Source organism: Apteryx rowi, unplaced genomic scaffold (genome assembly GCF_003343035.1).
Source record: "Apteryx rowi isolate R43461 unplaced genomic scaffold, aptRow1 scaffold_156, whole genome shotgun sequence".
Lineage (NCBI taxonomy): Eukaryota > Metazoa > Chordata > Aves > Apterygiformes > Apterygidae > Apteryx > Apteryx rowi.
This window is the reverse complement of record NW_020447819.1, coordinates 263,848-286,755: the sequence shown is the minus strand read 5'-3', so window position 1 is coordinate 286,755 and position 22,908 is coordinate 263,848. Positions and strand designations below refer to the sequence as shown.

Below are 22,908 nucleotides of genomic sequence, written 5' to 3'. Positions count from 1 at the left end.
AATATAAAGAAAATTTAAGTTATAAATAAGCTAAATGATGTTTGTTATTTTTATTCTGTTTCTTTGGAACAATGGATATTGGTTTTGAAGTTTTTCAAATGTTAAATAAAATTATTCCTTAGAGTATAATGGCAACTGTAGCACTGTATATTCTCTGCAGTGGTCATGCCAATAGGAACCTACACTCTAATGGGTAAGAGCTCATCCAAAATAGCCAGTGAAGTTAGGAGGTTTTGGCTGAGTCAAGGAACAGATGAGAAAACATGGTCAATGACTCTAAGCATTAATCAACAAAGCCTCTGTCAGCCCTTTTCAGGAAGAGTCCTATGACAATTGAAATGATCTAGGATTGGGGTGGAAATCTGCTATCACTAGGTTGTTTGTGGACTTCCTAGCAGTTTCATATTCCCTGCATGCTCCAAAAAGCTGGCCTTTTGCCAGAGAGTATGCCAAGTATTGGCTCATGCCTTAGACTTTCCTTTCTAATGTTTATTTTAGCTGCCATGGAAGTTCTTGCTTACATATTTGTACATTTCAAGATGAGAATTAAATACCTGAATGCTAAAGAATAATCTCCTGTTTCCTGTTTAGTATGATAGCAGTCTCCTCTTTTCCTAATCATGCCTCCTTTCTTCCCCTGCTTTCTCCAACACTTTCCTTTCCAGGGCGTCATCATATCTGATACTGAATTCCCTTTGTTTTGGAGGGATTTCTGCAAGAGAAGGTGCCATTCAAGTTTTATCTCTGTTCCTTGGTTTTGATCAGATTTTGATACTACTTAGTTCTCAGGTTCATAAAAGCCAGATTATGCAATTTCCAGTGATTTTTTTACAATATATACTTAAATAACTATGTCAGAACTAAATTCTCTAAGGATTAGTCCAGCTGCGAATGCCATTTGGGGCAGTACAAGTGCTGTTTTATAGTAGTGCAGCTCTATAGTGCAATCAAACAGACACGTATCAGTGTGTTTTTCTCACACATTCAGAATTATTATTAGCATGCCAAGATAATTACATAAAATTGTACTGAATGACTCTAAAGTCTATAGAATGTCTAGGTAATGTAAACATACTACTGATATATTTACATTTGTATGGTGCCAAAATCAGTTCCATACTGATGTATACACCTTCATCAGAAGTCAGTTGGTAATAAGCGTGACTATGGTAAGCTGACTGTAAGAGAATCAGCCTTCCTAGAGGAACTGATTGAGTAAAGACAGCCAACAGCTGCCTTAGTCAAACGGTTTCAAATTTAAAATGCTTATGAGAGGAGGCCTGATTTACTCAGTAAAATTCAGGCACCGAAGTCTAACCAGTAGTGGCTCAAGATTTCAGGTAACCTGTGCAACCTAACCAGGCTTATGCATTTGTTGATCATTTTGTCTGCTTTCTTGTAAATGAATAAAGTTTTTCCTTAAGTTCTTTTCTCTGCTAATGTAATTGTGGAAAACAATTATCTTTGCCTGCATGCAAAATCCATTTTAAACTGTTGGGAAAATTGCCATTCTCAGTACCTAATCCTAGCTTCTGCTGTGAAGAAATGATTTCAAAGGATGAAGAATTTGTTTTTTGGTTTGTTTTTTTTTTTTGTCTGTATTCAGTATTAATTTAATTAACATAAAATGTTCGGTAATTATGCTTTTGAATCATTCATCTTTTAATATGTAGTTCTCTCAGTGGCTAAGATTTACATGAATTTCTGTTTTTAAAGATAGTAATTTGTAAGAGACTGAACTAAGCAAATGTGACTAGAAATAATCACTTTTCGTTATTAGTAGTTTCTGGTATTTTGCTTGTCAGCATGTAAGATACCCCATAACTCAAAAATGTTTGAGCTGATAGTCAATCAAATGAATACTATGATAGTTACCTCAAGTAACTGTCATTTCCATTTCCAAGTTGGCATTTCCATTACTACTGGAAAGTAATAGAATTGTCAGAAAATGATCAGAGTTTGGCATGGCAATTTTATCTCCATTTGTGAAAATTTGGTGAAGAATTTCATCAAGTTTGTCACCTTTACTAATGCAGGAATTTTTCAGGATAACCTTATTATTAAAAGCTTTGTTCAATGTTTTTGTGAAATTTCAAAGATAAATTTAGTAGAACCGTAAAATTTGAAAAATTTCAAGCCTTATAAAGCTTTACCACTCTGCTCTTTTTTCTGTCTGCATGTTTAGTCTCTCTCTTTTATGTGTTCTAATTCTGTGTGTTTGTTTTTACGCTACCCTTTAGATCACTGTATTCCGTATGGGGTCTGAAGGGCAACAGGACGTTGAGATGTCTATCTTAACTGCTCTCCTCAAAGGTGGGTCCTGCAAGCAATTAGGAAGGATGCACAAACTAACCCCAATAAGACAGTCCTGTATGCTATCTGAGGTTGACTCTTAATATTAAAGCCTTTGATTTGTTCTCTTGCATTCAAACAATTAACCTGAAAATGCTTGGCTTAAAGTTCAGGTTAAGGTCTGATTAGCTCAAAGTGTAAAGTCTGGATTGAAATTTTTGTGTGACTTTCCTCATCTGAAACCCTGGGATGGGAACACTGCAACAACTATAGTCCTGGTATTTCAACACATTTTATTGCAGTTCTGGCATATATTAATAAAATTAGAAGAAATGGTGTGGAGATTAAAAAACTAACTGGATTTTTCCAGACCTCAAATGGTGCTGTTTAAGCCTTAGGGCAAAATTTAGGATCAGTTCCCAATTTTTTGAAGTTTTGTCCTGTTTGCTGAAACAGCATCTGTTTTCAGTCTGCAGAGCACCTAGTAGTTGATACAGGTTCAGTATGAGAATACTGGAGTCCCTAATGCTGAGATAAAGAGAGGAATTACCATACTCATATCTGCAGGATCAGCCAGAGGAGCTGAGAGAAGGATTCTTTTGGAAAAAAGGTTCAATGTCTGCCTTTAGCAACAGAATATAAAGTCAATGTGGGGAGTTCTTAGAGGAGTGAGTAGGGAGAGAATCTGGTTAATCCTTTTTGAAATTGTGAGTATAGAGTCAAATGGAAGATAAACTTATTTGATGAATCCCCTGCTTTGTAATAGAATTATGGTAATAGACTGTGGATCCAGGCTTGCTGTTTTCTAATTCTTGGAGAAGTAAATTAAAGAAGATTGTCCAATCTTGTTTCATCATGCATAAAACACCAAATACTTGTGGTTTCTTTCTCTTTAGGTACCAATGCATCTGCTCCAGACCAGCTAAGCTTGGCTTTGGCCTGGAATCGCGTAGACATTGCACGCAGCCAAATCTTTGTTTTCGGACTTCACTGGCCGGTAAGACTGGTTTTCCTAGTGATGTTATTTGGTAATAATTTAAAATAAGCAGTCAAATATTCACTCCTTGGATTTTCTTTTCAGCAGAAAGAGTATTGAATTCTGTTTTGTCACAACCTCATATAGGGTATCTCATTGAGGATGACCCGTTTGTTTTGAAATTTCCTCAGATTGCTATTTGCGGAAAGTTAGCAATGATTTAAACTGTGTGCTTTAGAAAAGCAATTTCATGACAAGCAGAAAAGTAACCCTGTTTAATAATCCTCATGGGATTTGGAAGCAAGAAATGCATTTATTGGAAACAATCTGTGGTCTCACATACAGCTGGACAATAGCAGTCCTGGTCACCCTCAGTGAACTGTGTGATCCGCTAACATTTTCTTGACTTCTGATGGTCTCACTGACATGTGCTTGCAGTTGCAATGTCCCCAGCTACCTATTAAAGTACACAGCCAGACTGAGATTCACAGCACTGCTTAGGAGGAATTGTGTGCCTCACGTCATTAACAGCTGTGAAAATCTTGATTTGGATTAATGAAGCAAAATCCTGATGACCAAAAGAAACCGTTGCTGAAAATAGGCCCCTAGCAGGGAGAGCTGTGCCAAATGAACTAAGAAGGGGATCTTCAGTAGAGCTTTAGGTACTGAAATGGGATTTTCTCTCTCAAATTATTAGTTTGATGCTGCACTAGTTGAAGTCAGCAGTGAAACACTGCAGTGCCTTTGTTCATTTGTTTAGCTAAAATGCTCTGTTTAAGCCACTTCTTGGCTCACTGAATTGATGGGTTTTGCTTTGCTGCATGAGCCATCTGGTATTGAATTACTATAAAGTGTCATGAGGAAACTAGGCTGCAAGAGGCTGTAAGAATGAAGTACAAGGATTTTTTTTTTTTAATTCAGATGTCTTTCCTGAAACTATAAAATAAAATGGTACTCGGTAGAATACTATTCATGTACACGCTATATATAATGTAGAGCCCATTTCATCTAGAATCCTGTATAATTTAAAGTCTACTAACAAATGTTGCTGCATATGCTGTTTTATTTCTTCACTTACAGTAATATGATGTTTCCAATATTCTAAGTCCATTAAAATGCTTATACAGAGAGTATTTAATGATCCTAAATAATATAAAGTATTATTATAATAAAACATTTGTTTGGAAGGAATGTCCCAGTCTCCATATTATTATGATTAGATTCAGAAGTACCAATTGGCAACTGAAGCCAGTTACTGCTTTGTCCTATTTCATACTCCATAACAATCTGTGGAAACAATATGAATCAATTGTAGTTCATTGTCATTCCAAATTCATGAAGATTGCTTTCAGTCCTGCATGCGCTGCAAGTTGGCAGATGCAGTTTTGTCCAGGCTTACGAATGCTTTCATGCTAGCAAGGGAGAAAAGGTTATTTTTGAGACAAACAATAACAAACACGGAGAGCAAGCCTTGTTAAGGGAAAACCCAATAGGCCTGGTCCTGTAGTTCTCTGTGCAGAGCACAGGTAGTTGTGATCAGGTTTATGTGTGCACAGAGGTTATATAAGCTGTGTGTTGGCTGGAGCAAATTAAGCCTCCAAACCACAGGCAAGTAGTGGCAAGATATTTATATGTCTACCTCCCTGTCTTGGGTAGACAGATTAGAATGGGGAAGAATGTAGCAGAGGATGGTTGTGTCTGAAGAAGCATAAACATAAACATTGTCTCCAGAATGTAAATGAACCAGGTAGTGGCTCTTCCTTCTTCCTTTCCACCTCCATGGTATGGATGCTATTTGGCATCATGCAACATTCTCCTTAAGTTCTTTTTTGCCAGCTCCTTATCCAGCTTTCTTTTTTCTTTTTTTTAACTGTTTCTTTTACTGAGAGCAAGGAAGCTGAAGTGTCACATAATTCAGTATTGTATCTTCCCAGTCCTCTCACACTGATTTTGTTTTGAGAGAGTCATTCTCTATGTTAAGTCCCATGACAGTCTACCTACTTCATTTCTTTCACTTTCACTGTTATTAACTACATTAGACATAATAACTTTAAAGCAGTTGTAAATCTGGGACTATGGAAAAGTTATTTACACTTATGGAGAGGATCATCTTAGGTTGACTGCGTGCAAGAAGCGGTGACTGGGGAGTGAGCTCAATAGGAGTATGTTCAATGAAAGATTCACTGTACAATCAATTAGATTTCTAATACTCGTGCATTATTAAATACAGCCTTTAGGAAGCCTTACAGCTACTGATGGTACAGCCCCTGAGAAGGAAAAGAAGTCTCCAGTGGCTCAGACTAAAGCAGCCAGAGGGAAAGGAAAAGGGAAGAAAAAGGGAGGAAAAGCAAAAGAACCAGAAGAAGAAACAGATCCAAGAAAGCTTGAACTTCTGAACTGGGTGAGATGGAAATATTTGTATTAAAACCATTAAGGACTTCCTTGAGCATTTTTTTTCTTCTCTCTCTATAGCTTTCTACCAGTTGACAGGGGTGGGATTTAGCCTACCTTAAAGATCTGTGAGAGAGTGAATTATCCAAACAATACTAGTTTTTAAATATCCTGCAAAATGGTGCAAAAGGCATTATATCCTCTACAACATGAACTTAAGACATGAGATGTGTTATTCCTGGGTACTGAAATCGTGTTTCTTAGTGAGAGACTTTTTGTGTATTTTAAAGACATCATGATAGGAATGTGAAAAGAGTGTCTGCAGTTTTAAAATTTCATTTTAAATGGTCATTTTTAATTGCTTAGAGTTCACTTAATTTTTCCAGTCTCGTGCTTTTATTCCACTTTACAAATTTTTTTTTGAGCAGGAGTGAACTGTTTTCTTATCACAGAGCCAAAGCGGCTAGGTCATCCTGGGGAACAAAGAGAGAGGGGAAAATACACATTTCCTTTCTACAAAGTACCTATTTGCACATTTCCATAGCCTCAGCGGTAGTATTCTGCAGGGAAATTCTGGTGCTGTTCAATCTTTGAGACAGGAAACACTACCTAATCCCATGTCAAAGTTGCATCTTCTTCCCTGCACTTGTCAGAAGGAAATAAGGACACCTGTGAGCATCTTCATCCTTCCCTGTACACATTATTTATCAAGTGCACACAACTTGAACATCTCCGTTCCTAAGCGTTTCATTTTCCAGTTGCAGTAGTTTGGAGGATTTAGTTGTCTGGATTAAAGTTCATGTGTCAAGGAGACTGCTACTCAAGGGCTTTTCCTCTTTCCCACTGGGTTCTAACCCCTTAGGCCGTGTTAAGAGAACATCCGTAAGGCTTTCTGACCAACGTTTTCCAAATGCAGAATGGAGTTGGTGAAGGAAAAGAAGTGTTTCTTTGAAGATGATTTGAGTCTTTCAGCATTACATGTTGCCGTTTCTCTTTTAGGCAGCAGTTTGAGTGGTTGATACATACATGAGTTATCAGGGTAAATTATGTTAACTTATTTTCAAATTTATACACTGTTTTTCTTCATTTTAACTTGCTCCTATCATGTTGAGCAAGTAAATTTCTTCACAAAATATATGAAGAATGGTATGCCTGGTTTAGTTGTAAAATACTAAATGAAATGACTGAAAGCTACAGTCACATTCTCTACCAGTACTTCATCTGCCATTTGTAGACTATACCAAACTATACAATCTGTATTTACTTGCACATGGGTGAAACATCATTTTCTAAATTGGTTTTCACTTGTAGATTAATCTACATATTTGGGAACTTGGGAATCTCCTAAGTAGTGGAAATGCTTATGGTTGGCCAGCCACGTCTTCTCTGCTTGTGTAGTCTCATGTTCTCCATTCTGCAATTCAGGTGAATTCTCTGGAGCAGGCTATGCTGGATGCGCTGGTTCTGGATCGAGTTGACTTTGTGAAACTTCTCATTGAGAACGGAGTGAACATGCAGCACTTCCTTACTATACCTCGACTGGAAGAACTTTATAATACCGTGAGTGAGCAGAAACAATAAAAGAATATCCTGCAGTATCTATTGCTATTGTATTTAACAGGGATATCTTTTTTTCTTCTTCTTCTTCTTCCAATGTATGCTACAAAAATTGTTTGGTTTCTGCAAATCTGTGAGCCTTGACAGTACTTAAAAGTTGGATAGTGGTAGAAGGAGCCGTTGCTGTAACTCCTAATGGCCTAATGTTTTCATACATATACACATTCCTAATGACTGAGCCTACAGCAACCTTCAGAAGCTCTTATGGTTTATCATGTAAGCATAGTGATGTACTTAAAATGCACAGTAAGAACACTTAAAGAACTTAGATAGTAAAACTTTAATACCAGCCAATACTGGTGGTTTACTTTTAATCTCAGTTACTTTTCCTTTATGTATACTTTAATATTATTGAAGTAAGATTTTGAATTTAGAAAGTGCTTATACAGCAACTTTTATTGTTAGCACATTGCAGTATTATTTTTCTTTGTGGCTCAGTGGAGCAAAATGATTTTCCTAGTACCATAGAACATCGGTGCTTTTTGGTTCAAGTTCTCCCCTACCCAAGCCTCAAAAAATTCTTCAGGAACATAACTAATGCTGAACTGTTTCTCTTCCTGCAATTTAACTGGCAGGTAGTCTAGGGCAGCATTCACACAAAGTAAAAACAGCCTAGTCCTCCAGTCCCCTGTGGGTCCTGCTGCAAGGGCAAGTTCTGGCAGTACCACAAACCACTGTGACTTGAATCAGGGACCCTGGACCACCACATAAAGGATTATAAGAAGGGGATTACACAGATCTTGACATAATTGTGTTTGTCACTGTAGCCCGGTTCCTTCTTTTCAGCCCTGTAAGAGTGGTGGTGGCATATGGTTGCCTGCAGTTCTGCTTACAGCTGGAGGCAGATCATTTAATGGCATTTCTGTTTGTGAAAAATATGAAGAATTGAAGCTCTAATGGACAGTGAATAATTTTTGTTTCAGAGACTGGGTCCACCAAATACACTGCATTTGCTAGTCAGAGATGTGAAGAAGGTAAGCTTAGCTAACAGCTGCATTACATTTGCATGATTATGTTAATTGTATGAGTCAGCAGTAAAAGCAAGCATAGTGTGGGGGAAAACAAACAATTGAAATTAGATGGTAGCTGTGAAGGAAAGTCAAATTACTTCTTGTGGCAACAGTGGTGTCAGTCTAAATGGGATGTGACTATATTACACTGCTAGTAATTTAAAAACTAAGGAGAGGAAAGTTAAGCTGCTAGAAGTGTAATATATTAATCCAAATTTAGACTGAAACTGTTCTTTTCTACAAGAAGTCTTCAATACAGCATTACAAAGGAGAAGTGAAAGGTAAGGCCTGCTAGGTTATCAGGACCCCACACTTGCCAGTACAGAGTTTGTTCCCTTTTGTTTGTTTCCTTCAATGTTTTTAGTCATTTTATCTCCGAAGCGATGCTTCTTTTACTTGAGAGAAGATCCATTCTATTTCTCAGTGCTACAACTCCTTAATCTGTTATTCATTTGTTTCCATTATATGCAAAAGAGTTCATTATATGTGAACAAGTTCATCGTAAGATCTGTTGTTATATTTGCTCTGTTTAAAGTCTGGGGCTTTTATTCAGTACAACTTAAACACATGGAATAGTCTGTATTTCTTTTGCAAGGAAAACTCCCTTTTATTCCAGGGAGATTTAGTGTGGGAATTCTGCAGTACTGCATTAATGTATAACTCATATTGATCTATTTACTTATCTCATTCAGTGTTTGTCTTTTTCAGTGTTACTAATGCTCTTCTGCATTCTTTTCTTTCTGTCCACTTCTTTTCTCCTTTTCATTGCATTTTCATGGCTCACTCATTCAGCGGCAGTCTTGGGGATTCGGTTGGGTTAACATGGAGGTGATGTGTTTGTTTAGGATATAGTTGCTTCATCATAGTTACTGCTCAGTGGTGCTGTGGAATCAGAGTTGTTGTAGGATGTAGTTTGAACAATGAAGCGTAGTATTCAGCTCATGGTTCTGAGAGGGTTAATGCAACTCTCTAGTTTTTAACAATATGACAGTGGAAGTTATACAGTTTGTTTTTTCTCTCGGTTTTGGGCTGCAGATTAACCCAAGTCTTCTGCATTGTAGTCTTGACTTTGTAGATAATATGGTGATGAAATATAAGTTTCCATACTATGCAGGATATGTATGGTATTCACTGTGAAATTAAGCAGGCCATACTTTTGTACTGGATTAATGATAATCAGTACAAAGTTATTTAAATTCACAAAAATAACTCTTTTAAACATGTCTGTATTGAATGGACACCAGCATACTGGATGAGTAAATCGCAAATGGAAAATTTGTCCTCATGTGTAAACACTGCCAACATGAAAAAAAAATGGCCCAAAAATGTACATGATATGAATCAGAGGCTATTAATTTCATACAAATACTGAGAGATTGAGACCATCAGCTATAAATATTACCCACATTCCAATATAAGCATGAAATGATACATCTAGCCAGGCAATTTAATATATGTTATGTTTTCTTATCCTAAATCCTTATTTTGTTTTCTTTGTTAGGGGAATCTTCCACCAGATTATCATATCAGCCTAATAGATATTGGTCTTGTACTTGAATATCTCATGGGTGGAGCTTATCGCTGCAACTATACTCGAAAAAGTTTTCGGACTCTTTATAATAATTTATTTGGACCAAAGAGGGTAAGAATGAGTTAATTCTAGATGTGACCATCAAGCTGATGGTAAAAATAAGTAACCCTCTGTTCCTTCCTCTTTGTGAAGCACTGTATGTCCAGGTCTAAAATGCTGTGCAACTGAAATTGAAACTCTGGTAGTGAAGTCGTATAAGAAACCTGTAAAATACCTTTTAATACCTTTTAACCTAATACATTTTTAAATGATAGGAGGACGCAAAAGGTAGTAAATACATTGTTCTGGAAGTGAAATTCCTCCCATTTCAATAGCTTACAATCCAAGCATTTCTAACTCTGGTGTTAGCATATTCACTTATTCCTACTTTAAGCTTTGGCTTAAAACTATAGCGCTCATCTAACTGTAAATTTTATTGGTCAGACCAGGCCTATTGATCAATTAAATATAATCAACAATAGCTTTAACCTGGGTACGGCAAAGGTTTCAATCTGAATACAGAACTATGAACCTATTACAGTGAGTTCTGTAAGGACCTGCTATGAGCATAAATCGTATCTCACTGAATCCACTGCAATACCAGTGAAGCTTTTCATAGTCATGACCCGGTCCTGAGATTATTGAGCGCAGGGCTTGCTTTGTTAAAAACTCTATTCTAAGCAAGTAGACTAATTTTCTCTGTTAGCTTGTTTGTTCGCTTAGTTCAACCTTGAATGTCAAGTAAAGTTCCATAGCCTAAATACAAAAAAGCAATTGTTTCAGATGGTCAGAATGCCAAAGCCCAAGCAAGCTATTCTCTAGCCAACATATGGTACATATATAGTGTTGTACTACCTGATGGTTACAAACATACAAATAAATCTTTTACAGAAAAAGTAAATCAGAGATTTCATAATAGAAAAGAGGGAATTTTTTAGTGGGAAAGTACAAGAGGTTTGTTTTGTTTTTTACTGTTTCCTATGAGTATCTTTACCCTATAACTGTTTAGAAGCACTGTTGTTTTTTTTTTAACTTTTTGTGATCGTGTCATGATTTTTGTTCTCAAAGTGGTAACTGATTGAGTTAGTCATTTAACTCTTCCATCTGAATCAAAAGATTTCACTTGGGTTCAGGATGGAAAATGTTTTCTACCCCATTGCCTTCACTGCAAATACAATTAAGAGGGAGATTAATGGTATGATTATTTGGAATAGTAAATTTAATAATAGCCTATGTAAGCAAATTAAAATGTGTTTTCGTTGGTATCTTTGTCTTTGAATTTTCCCTCCCATCTAACTAATTTCTTTTTCTATTTTTAATATTCAGCCAAAAGCTCTTAAACTGCTCGGGATGGAGGTAAGTTGGATTTATTGTAAAATACAGTTTTTAACAGTACATTTATTGGTAAAATTCTGCACTTGTTCTTAGCTTTTTCACTATTGGCTTAAAGTAAATAGCAGCTAGACAGGATCTTCCATTTTGTGAACAGCCTCTGAAATATTTACGATATTTTTTTATGGGTAAGGTCTTGAGAGTGGCTTAGAGCTTTGCTCTATAATCTTCAAGCAGTTTTTAGCATTATTATGCAGTAACACATTCCCTGTTGGAACATATTACAGATTTTAAGCATTTAGATCTGAACACTGATGATATGGAAGAGAGAATGTGATCCAGCAGTGCTACTTATGCTTAAAGCCCCCTCAACTGTAAAGTAACTATGCACAAATAAGATTTTTATCATAGAGAAACATTCAACTGGAGTAAAAAAACATTTTGTGACATGTTAGATTCTATCTTCCACTAGAAAACATCCTTGCTAACAGTTATGGCACCATGCTTTATAAATATGAGATGGAGCTGAACCAGAATTTCAGGTCCAAACCCTGCCTCAATTACCTGTGTGTCTGCAGAAATTTTAAATTGAAATCACAGTGCTCAGGATCCAGTCTGGGATGATGTTTAATTTGGGGAAACCTCACCCTCTTCTGGAAGTAGTTGCTTTTGTTCCTGAAAAATGCATTAATATACCCTAGGAGAGCCTTTACACAAAGAGGATAGGAACATTTCTCTATGAACTATGCTTTTATTAATGCTGTGAGAGTATTTGAACACAGTATATGTACATGATGCTTGTGTTAAATTTGGTGTATAGCACACCCACATACAAAAGCCTCTCTTTCCCCAAGCAGATAAGCAGCTTTCTCGTCTACAGGGAAAGTGTAAATCATGATTAATCTCCTGTCTGATCAACTTCATATTTTCTAGTGGATCAAGGCTAAATGCTCAGCCTCTCAGAGGTGCAGCCCTACTTGATCAGTGTTGATCACACACAGGTTACTTCATGTTTCTCCAGTAGCACATTTTGATTTTTCCTATTTCTTTCAGTGGGAAATGTTTTTACATGACACAAACTGGACTGTTCTCTCCACTTGACAGTGGGTGTAGCCCACTTCCATTCTTCCAAGAGAAAAGAAAGGGGAAATTAAAAATTAACTTTTTTTCCCTAAAGTGGTCAGTCATCTGGCGTGAATCCCTCCCCTCCCCCCCAAGCACTAACAGCTTTAACACTGGTAGTTTAGGCTCCTTAGCACTTGTTTTTCTTACTCAGGGTTTTGATTTGATTTGATTTTTCTAGTGTGCAGTTTTTGGTCCTCCTTTTGAAATTCCATGCCCTTTGCTTTGAAGATGCCCAACAATTTCTTCATGTGCATGCTATTAATGACCACTAAATTTTCCATAAGAGACAAAGGTAGCCACTTGCAGGTCTCAGAACTGCTGGAAGAGAAATACATATTTCATTGGTGAGTGAAGAGTCTTCTTTGGAACCTGGGGGTGTAGTGCTGAGCCCTGAGTTTGTGTTTAAGTTCATATTGCTGCATACTGTCATAAAATAGTGCATTATGCCATGCTTGCTTATGTGAACAGGAACTAATTTGTTAGAATAGTAACTGCTTTTATTTGCAATACGCCTCTGAGACTGGAATCACACCTTGTGATGATGATGAGCTCTGTCTACACCTATATATGCAATGTTCTTCCTACGTTTTTTAAACCCTAATTTTCCCAATCATGGCTTTTCTCCCTTCAGGATCCTGCTTCATTGTCAGTACTTCCCTTCAATTACTTCCATGTTGGTTCCTGTAGTAATGGCCTATCCTCCCTATCCCTTTAAGAAATGGGATACTTATACCTTCCGTTTTCACTGCATACATAAGAGGAGATTGCTTATTCAAAGGTGAACACTCCCTTTAGTATCTTACTGTTCTTAAGGACACTACCTGCCTGCCTTTTCCCTTTGCATGTTTATCACTCTTTCCACCTGCATGTCAGTCTGAAAACTGCTTTGATACCTGAGATATGCAGCACTGTTCTTCAAGAATAGATGCAGACATATTAAATTAGAAATTACAGTGGAACCTATTTACAGTGAATTCAGGTTTGGTAAAGCTCCACTGACACTGCGATAGAATTCATTAAATATTAATTCACTGCAATTTAACTGGTGCAATTACACATGCAGTAGAGATATACTTACAGTACAGTGTAAAGTGATGGGGTATGATATGGTTCTACTGTACTCATCTAGGACAGGTGACTTGTAATTAAGTATGCAATATATCGTTCTCTTGTTTAAAATACTAACCCAGCCCAGTACTAGCCCAGTGCATGCTCTGTCCCATGTTGTTCTTCATGGTTTTGTCACTGTTGGCATCTATTGTAGTAAACAGCAAAAACAAATTAAAATTTTAACTATAAATATCATATCTTCTCAATGCTTTTTTTGCATGATGCAGTTGTCAGGTTAGATCTTAAAAGCTGATGGGGAGAATTTGGTTCTGTTCTCCCCAGGATGATGAGCCTCCCACCAAAGGGAAGAAGAAGAAGAAGAAGAAGAAAAAGGAGGAGAAGATCGATATTGATGTGGATGACCCAGAAGTCAGCCGCTTTCGATATCCGTTTCATGAACTGATGGTATGGGCCGTGCTGATGAAACGGCAAAAGATGGCACTCTTTCTTTGGCAGCGAGGGGAGGAAGCTATGGCCAAAGCACTTGTTGCCTGTAAACTGTACAAGTCTATGGCCCATGAATCTTCTGAGAGTGAACTGGTGGATGACATCTCTGAGGACCTGGACAACAACTCAAAGTTAGTAGATGTGGAGCAGAGTACATGCCTATCTGATGTAGGGGTTTTCTGACCTGTGGAAAGCTTTATTTTTAGTAAAGTACAATTAATTTTCGGACTGTGGATTCATGGAATCCTATTTGGAGCCTGTTTATCAACAGCAAACAAGGCAAAATTGGTTTCAGAGTCTGAATGCAACACTAGCTAGGAGAAGACTTGTATTTTCATGACAGCACACATTCTTTCTTCAGCTTCTTTCTCTGTACAGCTAGCTACTTTTACTTCACAAAGTTATTTCCAAGATTTGCTCATGTAAACGAACATGTATCTGATCATATATCTAAACCAGCCTTAAGATGTCATTGATCTAAGCTGATTCTCTCTGGTTACTAAAAATTTGGCACTTTGGCATACTGTCCCAAATCAAGCTTGAGACTTTTTGTTCTGGTCATTGTACCTGCAGGCAGGAAGACATGACCCCCTTTGAACAGAATGGAAACCCCAAATGCAAGCAAGCACTGTGATTTTTAAATCGCACTTCACTGGATTTATCTTGTATTTTCCAGAGATTTTGGCCAGCTGGCTGTTGAACTTCTGGATCAGTCCTATAAACATGATGAGCAGATTGCTATGAAATTACTGACCTATGAACTGAAAAACTGGAGTAATTCCACCTGCCTGAAACTGGCTGTGGCAGCTAAACATAGGGACTTCATAGCTCACACGTGCAGCCAGATGCTTTTAACAGACATGTGGATGGGGCGACTACGCATGCGGAAAAACCCAGGCCTTAAGGTATTTCTTTTGTACTGTCAAAGGTGCAGCTTATTGCACATAACGCTGCATCATGTATAGTGTATGCATAGAACAAATTGGCTTACTAGCTATAGGTGTTTTAAGAGCATATCTGTTTTGAAGCTAATTTTTTTTTGTTTCCAAATTCAGGACATTTAAGGAACATTACCCCATAACAAAGGAGAATGTAAGACCGTAAAAAGCTTAGTGTGATTGAAATCTGAGAGCAAAGTTGTGGCTTTTGATGAATAATGAAATCTGTTCATTGAAAAGATATACCTCTGATTAAAAATTAGTTGTATATGATCCAAAAGATCCCCATTAGGGACAGATGGTTCTTACACTGCTTAATATTCTACCAAATGGTACTCGGAGATGATGAGTGAATCCGTGCAATTGCATTGTGTGGGACTTTTATTTCCGTCTTCTGTGATTTGATTCCGTGTACTGATTTGCATGTTTTCTGATTATGAGTAGTGTAAGGAGACTGTCACAAATGAGACATACTGAGTGAAACAGTGTTATGGAAGTAGGGTGGTGTTTGCTTGTGCGTGTTTTGATGTGATATAATCCTTTCTTTGTTATATAATGCAGTGATTGTCATCCATATGTAGGCCTGTCATCATGGTGCCACCTTCAGTCTTACCTCCTTATTTCCTGTATCCCCCATTACTGACAAAGTGCCACGTCTGCCTTCCCAGGCCATGCTCCCAAGCTGACATACGCATTGCCCTCTCTCTGTTGTTCTCAGTTTCTTTCTACCTTCCCACGTCTCCCACTTAAACCCATTTAAAATCTTCAGGCAAGTCTCCTGCCTCTCAGATTGCATCATGGTGCTTTCTAAATCTGTTTATTGATTTCCTTTCTTTTCTCCAGAGTGTTAATCTGTCCACTAATGTCTTAGTTTCATTACCTACATTCTTCTCTTCTTAACCATTTTTCTGTATTTCATCAACTCATACCTGTGTTTATGTATCTCTGCAATCTCATTCAGTAAGAGAACTCTCCCAGTGCTATCTGCAAAGCTTCTTTTACTCTTTCGCAAGGTTTTTTTTGACTAGAAAAACTAATTATAGTAGTTGACTAAAGTAACTATAAACTCCGGAAAGTACCTGAACCCCTTCTCCCAGTGCCACTGTGTCACTCCATGTAATTTACCTGCTCAAATCTCATTCTGGAGCACAGTTTCTTAATTGCAGTGTATTCATGGAGATGGGAAGCCTGCCAGAGTGCCATCTTTCCACACAGCAGCTTATTGGCAGTACTCCATAAACACTACATATTCATTATTTTTGTAGGTTTAGGGATAGCAGAGTATCTTGAATGTCATGCAAAAGAAAACATTGTTTAGGGGGGTTGTCTTGTTATAAAAATTATTACTGTAAACAAGTACTGCAGTCTAAGTTGAATTCTTTCTTGTTGTGCAGGTTATAATGGGGATCCTCTTCCCTCCCGCCATCCTTTTCCTAGAGTTTCGCAGTTATGATGATTATTCTTATCAGTCATCAAGAGAAAATGAAGAGGGTAAAGAAAAGGAGGAGGAAAATGTGGTCAGTACTGGAGTTTATCAGGAAGTTCTAATACCTCAAGCAAACTCAATTTGCTGACTTCTAGGCCATTCAGGTTAAAATTTTAACTGCCTAGGTGGGATCAAAATCATTGAAAAGCTTGGGAGTGTATAGGCTGGATTCTCAGGGCGTATAAATTATCTGTGTAGTTACACTGATTTATTCCAGTTGAGGATGTGTATTTTAGAAGTTTTTAAAAAGACAATAGAACTGGGGTGATTGAGTGCTCAGAGGAAGCATCTTGCAGTTGACGGTTGGCTGGGATTGTAGTTGAGAAAAGCTACCATATGTAATAATGTCAGTTGGTGAAAAATGACAATTTTGGTCTTCCAGGATGCAAATGTGGATGCAGGCTCCTGGAAAGGAGATGAAGAGAATGGAAATAAAAAACAGAGAAGCCTTCCAATTGGAACAAAGATCTATGAGTTCTATAATGCACCCATTGTCAAATTCTGGTTCTACACAGTAAGTCATGCTGATTAAACTGATGGTGATCATTTTTATTACATCTGTGAAACTTTAAAAGATTCCTACATGAAATAATAATCAAGTAATAAATAAATAATAGTGACTTTAATGGAATCTCCTTAATGAATAATGCACTCCCTTTATTCAGAGAAAGAAGCACGGACAGAGAAGCACGGACAGTGAAACAATGAATAACTAGCTTATGCTGTCACCCTCTAAAGCTCCTACAGACTTTGAAGGAGACCCTGTCTGGCTAATCATATGCTAAACTCAGTGCAAGCTCCACAATCCAGTCATCCCAGCAGGGCTGGATTCTCTTGCTTTCTAAAGGCTTTGGCTCTTGTTCTGCTTTGAAATATACTTTATAACCCAAGTAATGCCACAGTATTCAGTGCTTGCTATTTGCTTAGTTGACAGTCATGCTCAGACAACTGCAGCCTAGACGAAAGCACAGATGCAGACTTTTCTAAGACCCAGTAGGAGCTTTTCTCATATTTAAATAATTAAAAACTATCTAAACTAAAAGATTTGATTTTTGGAAAGCATCTAATCTTTCTTTATTTAATGAAGTGCATCAAGAATTATCTGGTGTCAAACTGTTTTAATAAAGCAGAAAGAAGTATCTATGCTACTGCTCATAAATTTAATGTGTGCCGTATGTGAAGGATACTGGTTTCTTTTTTATTTAAAGTTAGGACTTCTCATATCTAATATGTCCTAAAATTATACAGGTTTTTAGTTTTAGCACATCATAATTGCAAAACACTGTACTGATCCCTTTCTACTGCCTATATAAATAATTTAAATACAAAATTCCTATTTAATTTCACACCAAAGTATTCAACATGATTTCATGGGTGTAAAGAAAGTATGTTTTAGAAGATTAAAAAAGCCCCAGGTGCAAAGGGCTTGATCCAGAGTGCACTGGAATTGTCCTGCATATTTCTATGAACTTCAGATAATCCAGCAGCCTGGATCGTACGTTTCACAGCATCTGTCATTCCTCCCACTGCTGGAGGCCCATGGCCTCTGCTGGTGTGCCTGGCAGCTGCAGTGAGGGCATTGCAGCAGGCCCACTTCTTTCAGAGAAGAAAACTTCTCCTTACCCAAGTAAAAGTCTTCAACACCTGAATCTGTCAGGAATAAGAAGATGACTTGAAATGTTGGCACTTCTGGAAAGATCATCTAAATTTGTAGGACTGCCAGTACGGCCTGCTACTGTTTCCAAAGCTTTGATGAAGGAGTCCTGTTTTCTTAGAGCAGTCACAGTCACACTGCAGTTCTTCAGAGTTGTCATATCTGTTGAAGATGCCTGTTTATTTTCTAAAAATTGAAATAAAATTTAAAGGACAGGTATAAACAAAATACATCTGAATTCAATACACTTGAAGCAAGTTAGCTGCTTCTGTAATTTTATACAGTTCCTAGTACTACTGTAACAGAGTAACTTTCTCATCTTGTGATAGTCACATCTCACGATAAAAGCATACAAATGACCTATATTCCATTGAAAACCACAATACGTATTTAGTGTCTCTCTGATGTATTTGGAATGTTCAGCACCTTCTGGGGATATTAAAAATGAAAATTGAGAATGTGAATACCTTCAAAATAAAAAATAGAAAAAAATAGTATTTTAAGGCGTTTTGCAGTGTATTATGCTGTTATGATTAGGCACAACTTCAATATGTGTTCATACAAATATCACAGTTAAGGGAAGGCTTCACTTTCATGCATTTTGCAGGCCCCTCAGCAAAGAAGATTTTGCTGCCTTCTGTGTTTGGTCTCTTCTTTTCTGACTGGACATGCTGATGCAGCCTTCTGTGCTCTTACTGAATTAGGCTTCAGCAAGAAAATTGTTCCTGAGGCTAAAGTTTACTTAAAGTAACCAAAATATCTGCAAGCATATTGTTTGTTCATGCAGGTGGATTTAAGTAACAAATACAGAGGAAAAAGTGTTTTAAGGCCTAATATAAGAAGCTTGTGTGCTTCTGGCTTTGCATAAAGAGTACGTTCTGCCAGAACTGTTTCACCTCTGTTATTTCATGGTGCAGCTTGTGTGGCTTTTCCTTTCCCCTCTACTCCAGGTAGCTGCTACTCACAGCCCTGCCTTCTCTTTCTGCTTTAGATCTATTAGAGATGGTAGATAAGCACTTTACATTGAATATCTGACTTATTTTTTCTTTAAAAAACCCTGTCTTCCTCCTGGAAAAACTTTTGTTTTATTACTGTTTTGCTTACCTTTTTTTTTTTTCCTGCAAATGATAGCCATTGAATCCATTTTGGATTCCGAACTCAGGACTTCTAAGCTTTCTGAAGTTTTGAGCTTGGCCAATCACTGATGACTGCTGTGAGGCATGGAGACAGCAGCATCAGCAGCTGCACATCCACACCAGCAGTCACCAGTAGTTGTGGAAAACTGAATTATTGTTCTACTGACTTACAATTAAGTTCCAGAACTTCCTACTGGAAACCAGCAGGGACTGGTTCTTTATGTGGTAGTTATTTCAAGTAACTGAATACTGCCTAACTGCAGATAGATCCTAGAATCTGTCATCTCAAGTCCATAACAGATTTATTTTTATTTTTCTTTTTCTTTTTTTTTTTTTTTGGTGTAGATATCATACCTGGGTTACTTGATGCTGTTTAATTATATGATCTTGGTGCCAATGGAACAGTGTCCATCAGTCCAGGAATGGATTGTCATCTCCTACATTGTGACATTGGCTTTAGAGAAAGTAAGAGAGGTAAAGTCTGATCATACTAACATAATCCTTGGAAAGCGCTTCTTCCTTAGAGGTAATAATGATATGGACTTATGCAGAGTGTTGAGAAGCCATATACAAGAGAGAAGATTCTCTTAGCCATAAAGTCCTAAACTGCCCGTCACTGAAGAGAGTTTCATGTATAACCCATTCCTGTATCTTAAAACCTTCTCTTATTGGGCAAAAGGTCAGGCAAAAATGCCCTGAGGACAGTATTCAGAATGACAGAATGAGTTTCTGTCATTCTCTTATGTGTATTTCCAAGGGAGGGCATGGCCATAGCTCGTAGAGTAAATCCTAGTAGGTACCAGCTGCATTGGTCCCATTGTTCACTTCTGATGCAGCATCCTTGATGAGAACTGCAGGCAGTTTCGAGGAATTAGCCAGGAGCAGTATGTAACCTATCTCTTGGTACATTTACATGGGGAAGATAGCATAAAAACTTCCACCATATCTGCATGCTACAGTTTGGTTTGCCCTTGGCCTATTCCCTCTCTGATTCACAATTCCCTTCTGAGTACACATTCATACTGACTTTATTTGGAGGTAAATGCAGATACAAAATCAGTAAGCCAGATCTCCTGATTTAAATGTTAATGATTAAATCCTACAACAAAAAAATAGTGTAATTAAGCCAAAACAGAAACAGGAATGAAAAGAAAATGTTGCCTGTTGGTAACCAAAAACATTGCTGCATAAGTCCAGTTTTGCTGCCTGTGGGATGGTGTCCCAGATGCCTATTGAGTATAAGATTGGTCTTGTCTCATGACTATTATTTCAAAAATGTAACTTGGAGTTTTTCCTAATGATTTCCTTGTTCATTCTTTATTTCAGATTCTGATGTCAGAGCCTGGCAAGCTGAGCCAAAAAGTGAAAGTTTGGCTACAGGAATACTGGAATATTACTGACCTGGTGGCTATTTTAGTATTTATGATAGGAGCAATTCTTCGCCTGCAGAAGCAGCCCTACATGGGTTATGGAAGAGTGATTTACTGTGTAGATATCATTTTCTGGTACATTAGAGTACTAGATATCTTTGGTGTGAACAAGTATCTGGGACCTTACGTCATGATGATTGGAAAGATGGTTAGTGTTCAAGTTATTGTAAATGATGTATATCAGAGGTACATGGGAAACTAAACTCTGTTCTAATTTTAAAAAACAATCTTAAAACTTTTTTCCATCTGAGTAGAACTCTGAATAAAGGCTGTGAAATAGGATTAAAATTTTGCCTTGTGAATTTCACACACACAGATGCAATACTCTTGCTAACAGTTGCTTGATTCGAGAGCAAAGCTCTTTTTGAAACACCTCGATAGCTGGTTCACCTTGTCTGCCTTCTGCCTCCCAAAGTCGTAGCAATAACAGGCTGCCAGGACACAGGGATCATCCCCAAAACCATCAGTTGTAGGGAGGAGGTGATAACAGCAATGCTCATGTCAGTTCTTTGCAACCAGGGAAGAACTCTCTGCTGAAAGCACAGCAGAGTGCACTTAATGCAGAAGAGAATCTGGATAGCAAAGTTTTAGCATTTTAAGTCTTTTTAAATATAAAATCTAGTATTTCTTAAAAAGATTGGTTCTCCTCCATTTTTATATATATTGAATTCATGACCAGTAGTTAAAGCCAAAGAATAATATCAGGAAAATTGTTTGGGGGAGTGTGTTTGTTCTCTTGATACTTTCTTGTTCACTTTAATGTATGCTTGCAAACAGACATGCTGATGCTACTGTACTAGCTGGTGATAACAAGAACCTCTCTCTGTATGGTCCCTCTGTGCAGATGATTGACATGCTCTACTTTGTGGTAATCATGCTTGTGGTTCTGATGAGTTTTGGAGTAGCCCGCCAAGCTATTCTGCACCCAGATGAGAAGCCTTCTTGGAGACTAGCTCGCAACATCTTCTATATGCCCTACTGGATGATCTATGGAGAGGTGTTCGCAGACCAGATAGACCGTAAGAATAGAATTCATAGTAAGAGTTTGTTTCCTGTTTCTGAGGCAGATGATCAGATCTAAATTAATGTTTGTTTTTAATCTGGAAATAGTGTTTTGTCTTTATGATTATTTTTATTGTTATTTTGAGAGTTTTCTTTTGACAGACTCTAGACACTAAACAACTTTCTGTTCCCCACTTGCAAGTCCTTCTGTCAGTGGACGTTCAAATTCAGCTAACACTGAGAGTGATATAGTCTAGAATACTATTCTATCTGAGAATATAACAGTATTGCTTATAAAATGTTCCATTTATTCACAGGACCCAACAGAGATCATTCTGAAACTTTCTTTTGAACGAATATTTTACTAATAGCCAGTCCCAACAGAAGATAAAATCAAATCCCTTGTACAGGAGATGAAAATATGCATATTCTTTCATCACCAACTCCCAGCAGCAGCAGTGAGCTAATATATTTTTACTCCTACTGATACATCTGCCTACTTTCCAGAAATGTTGGAGTTCCATGCATCATTTAGGTTCTTATTTCCCGCATCTATGGAAATACAAAACAAAAAAGGAAAACTCTGCTTGATTAGCTTTGGGACTGTAAATAGGATTTCTTATACAAAAGCTGCACAGTTAAAAAAAAAAAAAAAAAAGTGTTGTAGAGGAGGTGGACGCTGTCGTGTTACTGGTAGTTTTGTGTTAATATTTGAAATCCGTACATACAGTCGAACATGCAGCTGGTCTCCTTTTGTGTGTATCACACAGTTTGCATTTTATCTGAAACAATATAAACTTATTTCAGCTTTGTGAATGTGTTATTTCAGCTAGCTGCATATATTGAAAAACAGTAAAGTGAAGGCAGAAGGAACTGTAAGGTCCAAGTTCAGTGAAAAACCAAAGAGCCATTATCATGAGAAACCTTTATATCAAATATCATTAAAACATAGATCTTCCTATTAGGAAAGAAGGAAATGTCATTAGTCTGTTCCTGAAGCTACACTGTTGCAATGATCCTGTCATCTTCTTTTTCCTTATGAATGCTTGTCTCATAATGTAACTTACAATATGTTAAAATACTCTTGACAAATATGAGGGCAAGCAAGTCACTTATCTGATATTGTAGCTTCATTGCACAGGTGAGCCAGGCTAAGCTTAGGGTCTCTCAAGTGGTTTAATTCTCAGGAGGAAATGAGGAGGAAATGACTGAAACAGGATATTCCTCATCTGCATGTCTCACAGTGCACTGTGAATCCCACTTGAACAAAGAATGTTTGCCATCGTATGCACTGATTTCTCTATCAAACGAAACTCACACATTGCCAACGATATTGATCTCTTTATTGTAAGTGGTATTCCAGACTTCTCTCAAGTTTTCAGTCATTTCAGT

At 37.4% G+C, this 22,908-nt stretch overlaps 1 protein-coding gene across 11 annotated transcripts in view; it reads left to right on the top strand.

Moving 5' to 3' along the window:
- The window catches only part of TRPM1 (transient receptor potential cation channel subfamily M member 1), a 160,815-nt gene that overhangs the window by 126,992 nt on the left and 10,915 nt on the right, over positions 1-22,908 (top strand). For 8 of the 11 annotated variants that reach the window (XM_026059363.1, XM_026059362.1, XM_026059361.1 and 5 more), the window contains 14 exons: positions 2,241-2,313; positions 3,189-3,289; positions 5,499-5,669; positions 7,085-7,219; positions 8,200-8,250; positions 9,788-9,928; positions 11,183-11,212; positions 13,706-14,001; positions 14,547-14,775; positions 16,203-16,325; positions 16,677-16,808; positions 19,430-19,558; positions 20,411-20,662; positions 21,359-21,551. In XM_026059363.1, the coding sequence (XP_025915148.1) occupies positions 2,241-2,313; positions 3,189-3,289; positions 5,499-5,669; positions 7,085-7,219; positions 8,200-8,250; positions 9,788-9,928; positions 11,183-11,212; positions 13,706-14,001; positions 14,547-14,775; positions 16,203-16,325; positions 16,677-16,808; positions 19,430-19,558; positions 20,411-20,662; positions 21,359-21,551 (2,056 nt within the window). The remainder of the gene's footprint in view (positions 1-2,240; positions 2,314-3,188; positions 3,290-5,498; positions 5,670-7,084; positions 7,220-8,199; positions 8,251-9,787; positions 9,929-11,182; positions 11,213-13,705; positions 14,002-14,546; positions 14,776-16,202; positions 16,326-16,676; positions 16,809-19,429; positions 19,559-20,410; positions 20,663-21,358; positions 21,552-22,908) is intronic. The other 3 variants (XM_026059367.1, XM_026059369.1, XM_026059370.1) reach the window with 3 other exon arrangements.